The 15,585-nt window shown below is 37.9% G+C and overlaps 1 protein-coding gene across 1 annotated transcript in view; it reads left to right on the forward strand.

Annotated features, from left to right (window-relative positions):
* Window positions 1-15,585, forward strand: part of DIP-lambda (Dpr-interacting protein lambda) — a 72,074-nt gene that overhangs the window by 41,218 nt on the left and 15,271 nt on the right. The window contains exon 8 of the mRNA XM_070106372.1: window positions 9,329-9,688. Within this exon, the coding sequence (XP_069962473.1) occupies window positions 9,329-9,688 (360 nt within the window). The remainder of the gene's footprint in view (window positions 1-9,328; window positions 9,689-15,585) is intronic.

Below are 15,585 nucleotides of genomic sequence, written 5' to 3' on the forward strand. Positions count from 1 at the left end.
TTCAAATATTCATAAAGCCAGACCATTTCCATTTATCCGGTTCTTTAAATTGTTTCTTTTATTCTAAATATCAAGAATTAATAATACAATCGAAAAACTAAGTGATTTCGTAATTCAGCACGTGTGCTTTCCTGTATCAAAGTGGGTGATACTTGATTTACGATCGTTATCCTCAGTGATGCTGTTGTAAGTTGGATACCGTCTAAGCATCAGCAGACTTTTCTTGTATAAATTTTTGAAATATTCAATTACCTTCGATTACGATAACCGTAATTGTCGACTTTAATGTTTGTATATAACCAAAGAGAGCGTTAATGTACTTAAAAGTATATTACGACTTTTTACCACTCACTGCCACTGCATAGTACATGGGTCAAGGAAGTAAGAGTCGAACTGAATATCGAGGTCGACATACAAATCTTCTTGACAGACAGATCTCAAACTAGGTCTAATATTGGCAAACTACTCTCCTTCTTGGTGTAAAATAAACCAATAACCAAGCAACAAGGTACAAAGACCATAACTCACTTGCTGTGAGCACTTGGCCGGTCAGCTGTAAACTAGGCCGTCATCGTTGATCAGCGGGAATTAGATTTTGTGTTAAATACATAAGAGGATTCGCGAAAGCTCCAGTGTTCCATATATCCTCAGAGCAACACCTTTATAATTAGGCCGCAATGCTCCTCCTTCCAGCCAGGCTTTTCCAATTATAGTATCACAGAGAACAATGCTCCAAATTTTGCGTGGATATTAGGAAACCTCTTCTCATAAGTAGCCACTTCTAGCATTTTAAGAGATAGAAGCACCAATAAATACATTCTTAGCTGACTTGTGAGCCATACGGAAAGCCTTAAACTTTGGCACACTTTAACAACCTCAGCCGCACTAAATAATAACAATATGTGAAGTGGTACACTCTCCACTAGGTGTGACATCTCTCCTATTCGCTCAACTACGATCCAATTGATTTCAGCCAGTCAAATTCAAATATTTCCCGGTATATTCCTACAATCATCAACATGTGCATAGCTTGAAAGAGTTATGACGTACCATGCTGTCTATATTCATACGTTCCGTACACCCAACGGATTTGACTGACAGCAGCATCTTTGTGGAACCAACTGATAGAAACGCCAAGCTTTCTAGAAATCAATTTGAGAAGATCGAATTGGAAATCAACAGAGTTTTCATTTTAGGTAGAATGTTTCGCCTCGTAAGCAACATCTCTGTAAACACGCCATATTCGGATGAAAGTGAGGAATTTTCATAAAATTAGCTGACGTTTTCTAAACTGTCCTTAGGAGTACTTGCTACGTTTTAGTCTCTTTCTAAACTATGGATACCCTTAGGCTAACACAAACTGGTTCGCTACGGCCGGAATTTGAACAGATTTATACGAGAAAGGCATATGCCTAGCGCATCTCTTTTCCTACGGGTATCCTACGTACGGGCATCTGCTTTGCTCTCATCTGTTATAAGTGGGAAGTTGCGAGTTTGAGAGCTTAGATGGATGGATTGGATCGTTATACATTGCAATTGCTTTGCCGGCACTTTTTTTACCAATCTACCTAAATGCATATGTGTCGATGTGATGTATATTCATTTATATGCAAGCGTGTATGTGGCACCATAATGAAGGGTATCATATGAGCCAACCGGCCAACTACAACAAACCAAGAGTGTTCCTACTATCTATTATGCTTTCTTTTGCCATTATATGAGCGCGATAAATCAATGGGGATTTTAGTGAATGGCGAACAGTGATGCGGTGCTAAGTGTATATATGTATGTTGGATGAGTGTGGGGTGAGGTGGAACAATATCTATCAAACGAACCGGCAGCCAGCCAATGAGTTTGTGTCATTGTGTTGTCTCTCCTCTCGCTACAACTAATAGATAAACCACTCAGAGCGACAGCTATGTGTGGATGTAAGCCATGCAGCTCAGCGGTCCAATCCATTCAACGCTGCGGCCTTTGTTCCAAGCGGCATCAGCATCGCATCGAGATACACCTATCGCTCGACAAAGATAGAGAGAGTGTACGTATGTGTGTGTGTAAGTCGCACGGATGTAATACATCCACAATGAAGTATGGCACAATTTGGTGAAAAGTTTCTTCTTCGACAGCCGTTCGACAATAGATCTACAGCCATATCCGCTACCAGCCGGCATGGCCTCAGCTTCAGCCTCATCTTCCGCTATAAAACAATGAAAATTGGTGCACACATATGCCATATGTATATTCAAATAGTATATTAGTTTAATGTGTCTAATGCCGTAGGGATTTTCATTTCACTAGTCGATTGTCGATTGCCAGCAAATAGAAAACAAAAACAAACAAAATCACAAAGCCAATTGCATACATATACAAGTTGGGCACCCCTGCAATGGACCGACACAACGCCAAACCAACCAACATATGTACTCACAGACACAAACACATCCGCATAGTGGTTTAAAAGACTTCTTCAACCGAAAATCGGTTTCACCGACAGCGCCGTTGTCTCTTTAGCTGCAATAAAATTTCATTTAAACGAATGAATGTGCGTCGATTCGATTTTATTGCCATTTCTCTCCATTCACTATTCGCCATGCGGGTGACAGAACTGTAAATTGAATTCAAAGCTACTATATGTTTGCGTGTGTGTGTGTGTTCGCGCTCCTTTGCCTTTTACTCTTTGAGCAACATAGACTGTTGGCATTGTTCTGGCTTCTAAGCGCAGCTCATCGCTTGCATTTTTGTAGGTAGACTCTAACATACGTGTGTGTGTGTATTTGAATATGCGTGTGTTCTGAAGAAAAATTATTTTCTCACCACCACGATTTAAGTGGGTAATGCAATGTGGAATTGTTAGTATTATAAAAGCTTTTGACTGCAATTCGTGAATTTATTACATTATGACAGACAAAATGCGCCACTTCGTGCAGCACTTGCTCCGCTCTCCAACAGCGGATATTCTCAATGTCAAACGGTAGATTAAATAGTTGCTAGCATAGCTCAAGGATATGAATTTAATGCAGTAATTTGAAATTGCGCACAGTATATGCAGTGGGAAAAGTAAGGAAAAGTAAATTTAAGCGAACTTTAAAGATAAAAATCTTCAAGCGCTCTGTAACAAACCATTTTTTATTCCCGAAAGGATCTTAAAATTATTTTCTAAACTGCTGAAAACTAATTCCAGCAAGTCTAGAGAAGGAAATGGCATAGATAGATCCTGCAAATAGTTGATAAAGTAAGAATCGTAAACCAAATTACAACCTTCAACACGTAGCTGTAAGGCACAGTCTTCGCATAGTACTTACCACCGACTTGAAATTTTAATCACATTTCGTCCGTTCTTTTTGTTACTGATGGGTTAAAATCTTGCTCAAAGCCACATCATTATCTACAAAAAAAGCTGTTTTCCTAGAGCGACCGCTCCTTCCCAGGCAGTATCTGACTTGCAAGAGTTTTTGCGGATTTTTTCTTTTCCCTCGAATGACGTTGCACAGTTTTCGAATATTTTTGGACTAATTTAATTTTTACTGGAAACTCTAAAATGGTACTCAGCTATAGTTAAAAAACAAATAAAGGGTGTTTTTCTTAGACTTGTGGTTTTCAAGAAGAACTAAAATGCGTATAATCCAGTCGCCAAATATAAGGATTTGCCATTATGTTTGAAAAATGATTTCGAGCAAGGGACCGCCGCGGCTGGCTAGAATAAATTCCAGCCGAGAGGCCCAATTTTCGACCACTTTTTGTAGCAATACTCGCCAAATATTCTTTTTCAATGCGTTCATCGTCTCATTCTTAACTACGTAGACAAGCGACTTCATATAAATACAAAAATAATAAAAACAGATAGTTCAGCGGTATTAAATCGACGATTTTGGAGATCATGCCACAAGCCCACGACGCCTGATAATGCGCTCACCAAAAGTTTTCTTCAATAAATTGATCGTTGCGTTGGCTGTATCCCATGTAGCGCCGTCTTGTTGGAACCAAAGAACCTCCAATACAGGCACGAAAAAGTCATTAGTCATTGCTCTATAGTGTTCAGCCATTGACTAACATTATTACCGGTTTCATTTTTGAAGAAATATGGGCCAATGATTGCCTCTGCTTATAGAGAACACCAAACTGTGACTTGAGGATGCGACAATTTTGTTTACTAATGTACCCGTTTAACCAAAACTGAGCTTCATTACTGAACAAAGTTAAAAATTTGCGTCGCGTGAACTGAACCATAATTTTTGATCAATTTGTTTACTTTGTTCCGGAGTAGGTCTATTCATTATGATATAGCGAACCAAACTGAGTATAAATCAAATAAAAGCTGTCAAAAAAGACCAACTTGGAAAAAAAGTATTACCTCATTGAAACCATACGTTAAAACAACACCCTGTACCACACGTGTCATGTAAAAGCACAGAAATCGAAGAGATTGAAGTTAAACGTATTATATCCGATTTAGATCGATCTAATACTTTAATTAGGCCATTTAAAGTGCTTGATTTCGATAACATCTAAATCGATAGACGAACATAATATACATATACATCAAATTTTGATACCTTTCTTACCACCATCGATTCATCCTCCTTCGGAAATACAAGCAACAATACCAAACCTTAAAGCCAAAAACTTAAAAAAGAACTGCTCAGGTATTCGTTTCCACATTGCGCAGCCCGCGATGCGGAGAGATAAGGGACTAACAACTATTTGGATGACATATGTACATTCTATCTAGTATAAAATATGTTTGCGCCTAGCTAAAGCGAAGTCAAATAATATCAGTTTTAAGACGCTCCCACATAAGAAGATGTATGCTGGATAAGATGGAATCATTCCATAAAAGAGATATCTCGTCTCACCGATATTAATCGAGGTGGATAAAACCTTCCATTATTTTCCCATAAGTTTTACGCATATCACAAATTTCCGAAAAGCTTAATAAGTCAATGACTACAACTAACAATGTTTGTAAGGAGGCCAATCTATAAAATCTTCAATTTAAAATATCGTCTGTACAAAGAACGCGTGCAACACTCGCTCAGAAAGAATCCTTTATCTAAACTTTTTTTATTACATATTTAGGTTCTCGTTTCAGAAATTACTCATGGTATACAATATATAGTAGACTATTTTCTAAGTAACCTCAGAAAGTTTTATGAACTATGACAGAATGTTTTGTAATTTCTGCCGAAGATAGACCGTAATTTTTTAACTTCCCGCTAAGAAAATTGAAAATTTTCTAAAAATCGGGAAGATATTGGTTTCACCCCATTTTGCAAAAATCGAGTTCTCAACAGATCTCGACGTTTTGAGGGTCGAGGAAGCTTCCCCGAACATTTCTACGATGATGTCCGTATGTCTGTATGTATGTGTGTGTGTGTGGATGTATGTGACCCTCTTATAACTTTTAAACGGCTCAACCGATTTGAATAAACTAAACGGCATTCCAAAGGGTTTCATTGCACTTGAATTTCGTGTGAGTTTGGACCCAATCGGACCAGTAGATTTTGAGAAATCTCAAAAATTTTCGAATTTCTTCCAAACGACTTGACCGATCGACACCAAAAACTAATCAGTTCTAAGCCTTAAAAACACATCGTTTGCCGCAAACCGGGTCAAAATCGGTTGATTTACTTGCGAGATATCGAAAACGAAAAATTTCGAAGAGCTCAAAAGCAGTGAAAAAAGCGAAATTTGAACGTTAGCGTATGAAATTAGAGGGAAGTTGCAGGGATGGCCCTTGAGGCCAACCGTTTTCCACATTTTTTTTTTGTTAGTTTCGCACTAGTCTTGTACTGATAACCGCCTGACAACAATGTGCTATCCAACACAGCGAAAATTTGGATACATTAAATATGAATTTCATTTCCACTTTGATGTGTCTTCACATTCAACCAGCTCTTCTAAAATGCAAGTCCGATATTTACTGTTAATTAAAATTTTCAAAGATCCATTTCGTTTAAAAGATAGCAAAGGTAGCTTTTTAGGCCTAAAAAATTTCTGGAGTATTACACGAAAGATTCAAGTTTTAACTTACTCCAAATACATTACACGTAGTTTCAAATTTTTTGAGAGTCATTGTAAACCAAATGATTATGGAGGACACAATGAAATCAGTGAGAACACGTGATAGGAAAATTTGCTTTCATTTAAGACTAAATACCATTTGAATATAATTTTTCTATATGTTCATTGTAAAGGCATTAGATTCATTATCAAAAGTTGTTTGCGTGTTTGAGTGTATACGTCTTTAAGCGTTGTTTAAAATGAAATGAATGAATCCAGTCTCATTTAAATAATTCCAAACGGTTTCTTGAGCAATATTAAGCTCTTGGGCAATTGAAACATATTTACATAACGGTCGGCCTCAACGGTTTCCATCATTCTCGATCTCTACTTTAATACCAAAAATTCGTCTAAATGTTATCTCATCTTAATCATTTATCTTTGAAATTTAATTCAATTCCAATTAGAAGCGCTCAGTTTTTAAATTTAACCAAACTTTAAGCTCTCAGTCCTCTGTATATGAGTTGATATATCTGTGAGTGCACATTGAAGTATGCAGCAACAACTTCTTAACAGCTCAACCGGAAATTTTCACATTTGTCAGTTGCTCAAATCGGTCTCCGTCAATTCATCGCCATCGCGCGCACACTAAACCACACACAAATACATATGCGTGCACATAAAAATGATCTTCTTATTCCATATAATAATAATAGAATGCTGGTGACGGTGAAAATTTCCTCAGCTTGCGGTGATTTCGCTTCAAGCAATGCAACTGCAATCACCTGCAGGGGGGAGCCGCGCCGTGCTGAGCTGCGGTGCGATTGCTTTTTAACCTGCTACCAACGCGCAGGAAATAACATTTCCACAAAATGACTGAAGCCGAAAAACCACATGACTCACAGAAATGCAATAAAAGGACCGCAACCACTGAGGCAAGCACGAAAGGCAGGAAGGAAGAAATAAGAATCATAGAAGTCAGGCTCACGGTTACCAATGTACTTACATATGTACCAAAGCTACGCTGCGGGGCAATAAAACTGTCTGCCAATTATTGGGCGAACTGGCTTGAAATGCGAAATTATAGTTTGCGGTAAAGTGGGTTTTCCGAATATTTCTACGAAATATTGATGAAATTCATTTTAAAGCAAAGTGCCTTCTGTCGTATGCCTGCTGCTGCTGTGTTATACGAGTATGCTTTACGCCTCATAATGCACCGTGCTTTGGACCAAGGTAAAGCCTGCGCTAACGACTTTCGTTTACACAATTTCTCTGACAGTTCCGATTAGTATTACATATAGCCCGCATCTTTGGGCTCATAACTACTCAACGCCATCAAAGTAGAGTATGTATTATTACATCTTGAAATAGCGCTACTAAAGGCCGTAGCTTTTGGTAACTTTGGATGATGAACAAACCAAAAATTTCCACTTTTAGGAAATAGAGTATTGAGTAGCGGGGCAAGTGCCAACACAAGGCTGTTTTCCATGAGATCTCACCTCAGAAAATATAAGCAATGTCGGAACATTATTTTTTCGAATGCCTAGTCTACAACTAAGGTAGTAGTAGATGTACTACTCCGAAGTGCAGCTTTCACTCTGAAGAGCTGCAATATTGCCTTGAGCTCTCTGACAGTGCGCTCAAGACTTGCCGAGGGTGTTTCACATCTTTGTCAATAGTATCAGTATCCGACTTGTTTTAGTGCCGGATCACAGCAGAATCGCTGGAAACTTCAAAGCCAATGAGCTTGCTAAAGTTGCTACCCTATTGTCCTCTTGCACTTTAGAATTTGATCTACCATATAGTCAACAAGCCAAACTTTTGCGACTGCGAAATCCTTCTGGCCCAAAGTGGAACTCTAGAGGTCCTCTGAACTACTCACTTTTAGCAATATTCATCTCTCTCGTCAATAGGCTCATACGCGGTGAGATTACATAGACCCTTTGTTTTCAACTGTCCAGCTTTTGCCAGACCTAAGTTGAAGTTGCTGAGATTATAATAGCCTATCCAGGAGTTTTGGAGATTATAATGGACCAGAATTTTCAGCTGTCTAAGTGGGATGCTGCGTCACCTTTGATGTGAGGATCAGCCCTGCGACGTAACCTAACCTAACCTAAACCAGTTGAGACAAGGAATCTTCCTTGACTCCGAAGGTTCCAATTTAAAAGAAATTGGACTAATACAAATATATTTATGTTAATAATTAGATTTTAGGCTTTACGAAACAACATGTCCATTGATGTTAGGTGGGAAAGAAACAATCCCTTGCGCTCAGGTTCAGATTTACTATTGGTATTTAAAGCTGGCATAAAAATACAGATTTTTTTTATCTCGAAATTATTATGTTTGAAGGATATGGGTGAGTTTACCCATCCTCATAAACCAGGGTTTAACGGTTAACATTTATGAAATATTTTAAGTGTACTTGTAATATTTGTTGTATTCCTATTGCACGTTATCGGTTAACTTGAAACCTTCTGAAGGGATTTGCCTGCAACATCGCAATATCCCGGCAAAAGCTTTTAGTTAAAAATTAAGCACTTTATTTTGCCTTTAACCCTCAACATAGTGCACTGAATGGATAAGCCTAGTTTTCAGTGAAACAGAGTCGGAACAAAAAGGCGGTGAAGCGATTATCATCTACGGTATTTTATTAGGTCATCATATCAGAAGAATGTTATGTACCGAATTTTATTGAAATCGGTTGAGCAAGTCCTGAAATATGCGATTTCACCTAAAAGTGAGCAGTGACACGCCTATCTTCCAATTTTGACACCGGCTCCTATAAAGCCCTCTCGTTCCATCCTGGATGTAAAATTTTATGTCTCTGACGCATTTAGTTTTTTAATAGTTTCTAACAAAACCGTTTTATGTGGAGTGGGCGGGGTTATCATCCAATTTCACCCATTTATCGTAAGAAATTTAGGTGATTTGGGAGCCAAATTTCAGTTCTGTGCCTTAATTTAAGTATTAGTTATGGCCCTTTATACGTCTCGAATAATATCGTTTTGTGGGCGTGGCAATGGGCCAATTGCGGACATCTACGAACTCGCCCTTACCACGTTTCATCAAGATATCTTATTTTTTTACTCAAGTTACAGCTTGCAATCCAGCCCGGTATTCAACTCGTCTCATCATCCTGATCATTTATATATACAATTTATATAGCCCTATGTCTGTCTTCATTAATGTCAGGTGATACAAACAACCGTTAGGTGAACAAAACTGTTATACTCTGCAACAACATGTTGCAAGAGTATAAAAATAATAAATTATTGTCCGCAGAAGAAAAATAAGAAATAATTTTAATTTACACTATTTGTTGCAGAACTGCGTTTACCGCCCAAACCGACAACAACGCCAACACCTTACGTTTACACCACACCGAAGCCGCGCCGCAAACCGCCAACAAACCATCAGAACAAAGGACTCAACGAAGTGGTGCGCGCCAAGGAGACCCATCACGTCACAAATCAAATGCAGGAAAATGACATCTACGCCGGTCTGAGTGGCACTGGCGGTGCCTTCTTTGGCAGCGCCAACACGCTCAGCAGCAACGGAGCGCTGGGCGATGCTGCAGGCGTTGCCCTAGGTAACGGTAATGTGAATAGCAACGTTAACAACAACAACAACAATGGAAACGGCAACATGCACAGCGTGAATAGCGGTCTGACAAACGGAGCGGAAGGTAAGTTCAAAAAATGTGAAAATTTGTTGTAATGTGGGAGTACCAACATACAGACAGACATATATTAGGTACTTACGGTGTTTGGTGAGATAAAGTGTGCCGACGCGGGTACATGCCGTTTGTAAGTGGCCCGGTAAACAAGAGCGCAGCTGGGAAGTGAGCGACAAGTCAAGCGTTGAACTGGTAAAATGCACACCAATCGGTTTGTAGCGCTTTAGGTGTGTGTGTGTGTGTGCGTGGCTTTTATGAAACTACATTACATACATTTCAACAACTGCTTGGGTATTTGAACTCAGCGCACTGTTGTGTAGCTTAGCATTCCATACTTGAAATCTCGAAGATGTCTGTAAATCTTCTTAGTTCGTATAGTGTATTGTAGGTGTATGCGAGCGTATGATGTTGCATGCACCGCTCGACAACGTCATTGACGTAATTTGGTGGCTGAATGCTTCGTTGCACTGTTGCAGCATTGCACTGCCGTGCGTCTTTGCTTTGGAGACTGACTTTCTAACTGAATGCACGCTGCATTCATACGGTCCATTCGGCATATTGACGTGGCGCACACACAGCACCGGTGCAACCCTGCAAACCTAAGCTCACCAAGTACAGTTATTGTTTGTCGTGATGTACCGCAATACGAGTAACGCAACGATGTTGTCTGACATCCCCATGGTATTGCAGCAGCAGCAACAGCAGCCAAGTGGCATTAGTATGGCAAGAGTGCAGCATCTTTACCTCTTATGCACTTCAGCGCCCACATGAAGTTAATTTTCCAACAGTCAATTTCAATTTTCAAATATGTTCCAGTGCAAAACTCAAAATCCGGTTAGTTGTGTGAATAACTGTTTCAGCGTAGAACGCTCATGAACGATGCACTAAGTGAAGCTGTGCTGTCAAATGTCACCAAGGACGTTAGCGCGTAATTAATAAGCTTCGCCCCAAATTTCTTCAATATATTTTGTCAATAAGATGAACTCACTGTTAAGCATTATTTGCATTTAATTTTGAAAAGTATAGCATTGCTGCTTACACATTTGACCTAAGTTCTATAAGTCTGGTGTGCTCTTCTTGGAGATAAGTTAACGTCGAACTGTTGTCTCCGATAAACATTAAGATTTTTAGGAGCCATGCTCCCCTATCCGAAATGTAAAAACGATCACCGTTATAAAAAAATATTTTAACTGTCACTTGGAAGATACAAGTTAGAAAGATTTTGGTTCTCTTCGCAAGAACCAGCTTTTCTCATATTAAGTAGAAGACCTTTGAAAGCCAATCGACATTGCAATTCACATCTGACAAGTCATATTTCTTCTAAATAAGTTCATTAAGAACTTCAAATGTTCTAGTTGCAAAAATATGTTATAACGTCAGCACAGAGCAACTTGATATTTTGCTATTCTATCAAAATCCCGTCAATTTCGGCATTAACTATACATACATAGCTAACCAACAGTTCCATTAGGAGCATTAAGTTCGAAATGTTCTAATGATACCACATTACTTAATATTTATGTTTAAATTTTTTTATAGCATAAAAGGTTTGTTTACCTAATGGTTCATATTTTTATATTATTTATATGTATATATCATATCTTTCTTCCATTATCCACCCATGGGTCTCGAATCGAAAAAGCTTTATTTATTTTTCTTTTTATGCTAATTAACCTCCTATCTTTAGTGACAGTGAATTTAAAACCTGGATACACACCGAAAAGCCAGGGCAAATTAGTTTTAAATATATATTTTAGTTCTCTTTGGAAAACAAAAGCTAGAGAAAAGGTATTGAAGCAAAGGTTGTACTTAGCCGTATATTAAAATCTTCAAATTAAAGGCATTCATTTTTTAATAAGATTTATGTTGTTAAATCAAAAGTAAAATATTGTGAAGTTATAAAAAGAGAAATTTGACATTCGTTCAATTTAGAATGCTGGTTTGGAAATGCGATATGTCAAACGATATGGCAAGACAGCAAAGACGCAAACCCAGCACAGTGGAGAATGAAAAGTGCTTGGGTTATTAATCAAATAACTTGTTTTATTAACAATATGGTTTTCTTCTTCGGCATAATCTCCATGTAGAGCAGTATAATTTCTTAACATACATACATTACTTCTAGCTTGACTTCCTCATTTCAATGAAATATTTTTTCAGCGAACTAATTTTAGTGTCTGGAAAAGAGAAGCAACTAGTTCGTAGCGTAAGTTCTGTACCTTTCACTTTATTGTACACTTTGGCAGTAGTTAAGTTTAGTACTCTAGGACAACCGAAAAGACTTTCAATTTGACGCTATCGCCCAGTCAGGCCAAGAATTTCTTAACCGAAGTAATATACTACATTTCTGGATATATTGCATCCTATGGCTCTACGGGGGTGCAACGGGCCGCAGTCTGAGACTTCTTAATTGTGATTTCGTTGATAATATGGGTTATAGATTGAGTGTTATCAGCCTTCCTATCCGGTTCTGGCCTATCGACTTAAGCCTACGGGACTGCTGCCAAGTTTTAGTTTTGCTTATTTTTGCAACCACATTTACTCAACGCAGATGATAAGGTTCTACCGTCTTTATTCGTTCGAAAGAGCGTTGTTCGCTAACAAAAAGCAAGTATCACGCGTAGGTGAGGCTGAAAATTGGATGGCAGAGACCATATGTTTGCTTTACCATCCTTGGTCCATTTTGTGTAATTTGGATGCTCACACCCCAGAACTACATAAACTACCTTAAATTTCATCCAAAAACCCGCCGTTGACTGATATGATGTTTGGGATCCACACATATTTTACAACGGAAATCACTGAAAAAAGATTTTATTTATATATATTTATATGTTTCCTTTAATTAAATCTGTTAATCCAGTAATTATAAGAACACATCAATTACTTATTTTCCTTCAAAAATTCTTTATTTATTTCCTCATCCTTTGCTTACCTATATATTTTGCTTATCAATATCTGTTTACTTACCTTAATACTCTTGATACTGTTCTCTTAATGAAATGTTTCTCTTAATCTGCACCTCCTTCTTAGAAATTTTTCTTTTATTTTGTTTAGTTTCAACAATTTTCCCCAATTTCCATTAAAACGCAAGCTTTTGAGCCGCTAAAAGCTTATTTAAAAAAAAGAATCGAACAAGCAACTCGCTTTTTCGCTGAGCATCCACACAAAGACACTCAGGTGCAAGGTGAAACTCTTGGTATGGACTACTCGGAATCACTTTGCGTAAAAGTAATTAAAGAAAAATCATTAGACAACAGTAAGAGTGTATTTGCACTTTTATAATTACAGTTATACTTGAAAAACACCACTTAATTATAACTTCTTCGATGTGCGCGTGTGTGTGCGCTCAGATTTGACTGCCATACCGGCGAAGTAATCGGGTTTAACAGAGATTTAGTGTTGCTCATCGTTTTAATTAATTACATTGTAGCACCCGTATTGGTTAAGCGAATTTGTCAAAAGAGTACAAGCGGAAAAACAGAGAAAAACTAGCGACCTAAAAGAAATTGTAGCTTTTCACAAGGCGAAGTCAAAGCGAAAGCGTAAAAAAGGCATGCAGTGAGGCGCCCAGCTGCTGTGCACAATAAAAAAGTGCAACAATGTTGCAGCAACAGCAGTTGTTCGCAGAAAATCGCATGCGACATATAAAAAACCATACAAACAAAGATGCTGCAGTTGCAGCACTTACAAGCGAGCATTTGGCGGTGAGTGCGCTGAAATTCGCTTTTGCCTTAATTGACTGCTTCAAAAGGCTACACTTTCCGCTCTGCGGATGCCGAACAAAAAGTACTGAATGCGCAAAAACAACAATTTTAAGTGAATTTAGTAAAAGCGTAAACCAAAACAACGCTAGCAACAGCACAAAAACAACACAACAGAGCATTAATAATAACCAAGTGCAATAAACAGCGAAAGCTTTGCAATACAAAATATTTTTCCAGAAATTTACACAAAAACTACATATTCGTAACATAATGTGATAAAATCATATTTCACTTTTTACTGCTCTCGCTTTCTTACTTAGTTTTTTTTTTTGTGGTCGGAAAGCGCATTGTGACACTGGAATACAGTGCCGATTAAAAATAATACCAAAGCTTATTACTGAATATTTTATAGCAAACACACATTAAATATGAAAGCTCTTTTCCTTCGAAGGAGACCATCAAAAATAATTTAAACGTATTTCAACGTAGTCGCACGACAGTTTTTTGGAGTCCGTCCTTATACCCCGAAAACGGCTACCACAGAGCTAACAGTAACAAAAGTCCCAAATCTTTTATTGTCAAACCTATATTCAAACAAATTGAAGCTGTGATAGCTAAGACAGTAGACTGGCGTCACAAGAGACCACGTGGGTCGAATGGTTTATTAAATATTGGTATAAGAGAAATGTCGGTGCGATGCTATTACGGTGCTCACTTCAGATAACAAACGCCACCAGGAGACCATTTCGCAGAAGTGTATGACGCTATTTAAGTTTAAATTAAGGATTTTACTGGTGAAACTTCTCCGCAGAATGCAAAAATTATTCTATTGTCGGGACAGGTTATGTGCGCGGTTTTCTAAGATTCTCAAGGTGAGATTTACATCGACTTGCTGATGCATGAAAAAACATTCAAGAAAACAATGTTCTTACACCCAGACAACACCCTAACTCACAACTTCGCGAGTAAAGAGTAAATTAGACGACGAAATATGCTCTAATCGCCATGTTCTGCGAATTTGGCTTTGTACGACTTGTTTCTGTTGAAAAGCCTCGAAAAAGTCACTTGCCGTACAGAAGTTTGAAGTGGATTGAATCAGGAAATTTTTTCCGTCACGAGGGACTACTTTCCAGAGCTCCAGAAAGCGTATTTTTAGACAGGTGAAAGAAGTTGGATTATCACTTGATCATGTGTAAAAATGTAATTGCTTATCGAACTGCACTCATATATTATTGAAAATATTTAAAGATAAAACAAATTTCAGTTTATTTGTTGCCTTGATTGGTAGTTTGACTAAATTTGACAATCGCAATCGATGAAAAAATCGCCCGCCGAGATTTATAGAAACCAGCTTCTGCTACACTCAAGTGGCATCCGTGACATGTAGATCGAATTTTGTTGAAATCTGTTTGATACCTTCCAATGGAAACACTGTGATGCTTCAAGTTGAAGCAAAGCTATTGAGCTACCTGATGATGCTCTCTTAAAACCACATCTTCCCTAGAAAGTCTGTTGGAGTTCTGGAGTATATGCTATCTTGTCTTAAACAAATTGCGATTGAACTAACTGGCCACCAAATAATAGGAATGCCAATGTATTTCAATGGCTCTCTTAGTTATTAAACTGATTGATTCCAGTCAATGCAAAAGGAAACAACAGCTCTTTCAAATAAGTAAAAATAATAAAAAGTATAAGGTTTGGACAAGACAGTATCGTAAAAGTCAAGTCCACGATGAAAATATCAGCTAACTCGACAACTAGATTGAGACAGCGATGTAGAAGATATTCTTCCCATTCCCACAAATTTCTGGACTGTTTAACCGAAACTGACCCAAATTATTATACGGCCAAGTACTGTCAACTTGTCAGCATTTGTCAAAAATAGTTGATAAATATTTTCACCAGCAAAATCAATAACAGCCAATGTTGGTCACCATAAAAATAAACTAGAATGGATCTATAAATTATTTTCTACATATTAAAGAAAGCGTGTTTGTAACACACAGAAGGAAGCATCGGAGGCCCTGTAAAATATATATAGGTATATTATATAAATGATCAGCATGACGAGCTGAGTCGATTTAGCCATATCTATTTGTCCATCTGTCTGTATATACGCGAACTAGTCACTCAGTTGTGAAGATATGAAGATATGATATGAATATCTTTTTTATTTGACGAAATATCTTATCGAGATTT

This window comes from Bactrocera oleae, chromosome 3, assembly GCF_042242935.1.
Source record: "Bactrocera oleae isolate idBacOlea1 chromosome 3, idBacOlea1, whole genome shotgun sequence".
Classification (NCBI taxonomy): Eukaryota; Metazoa; Arthropoda; class Insecta; order Diptera; family Tephritidae; genus Bactrocera; species Bactrocera oleae.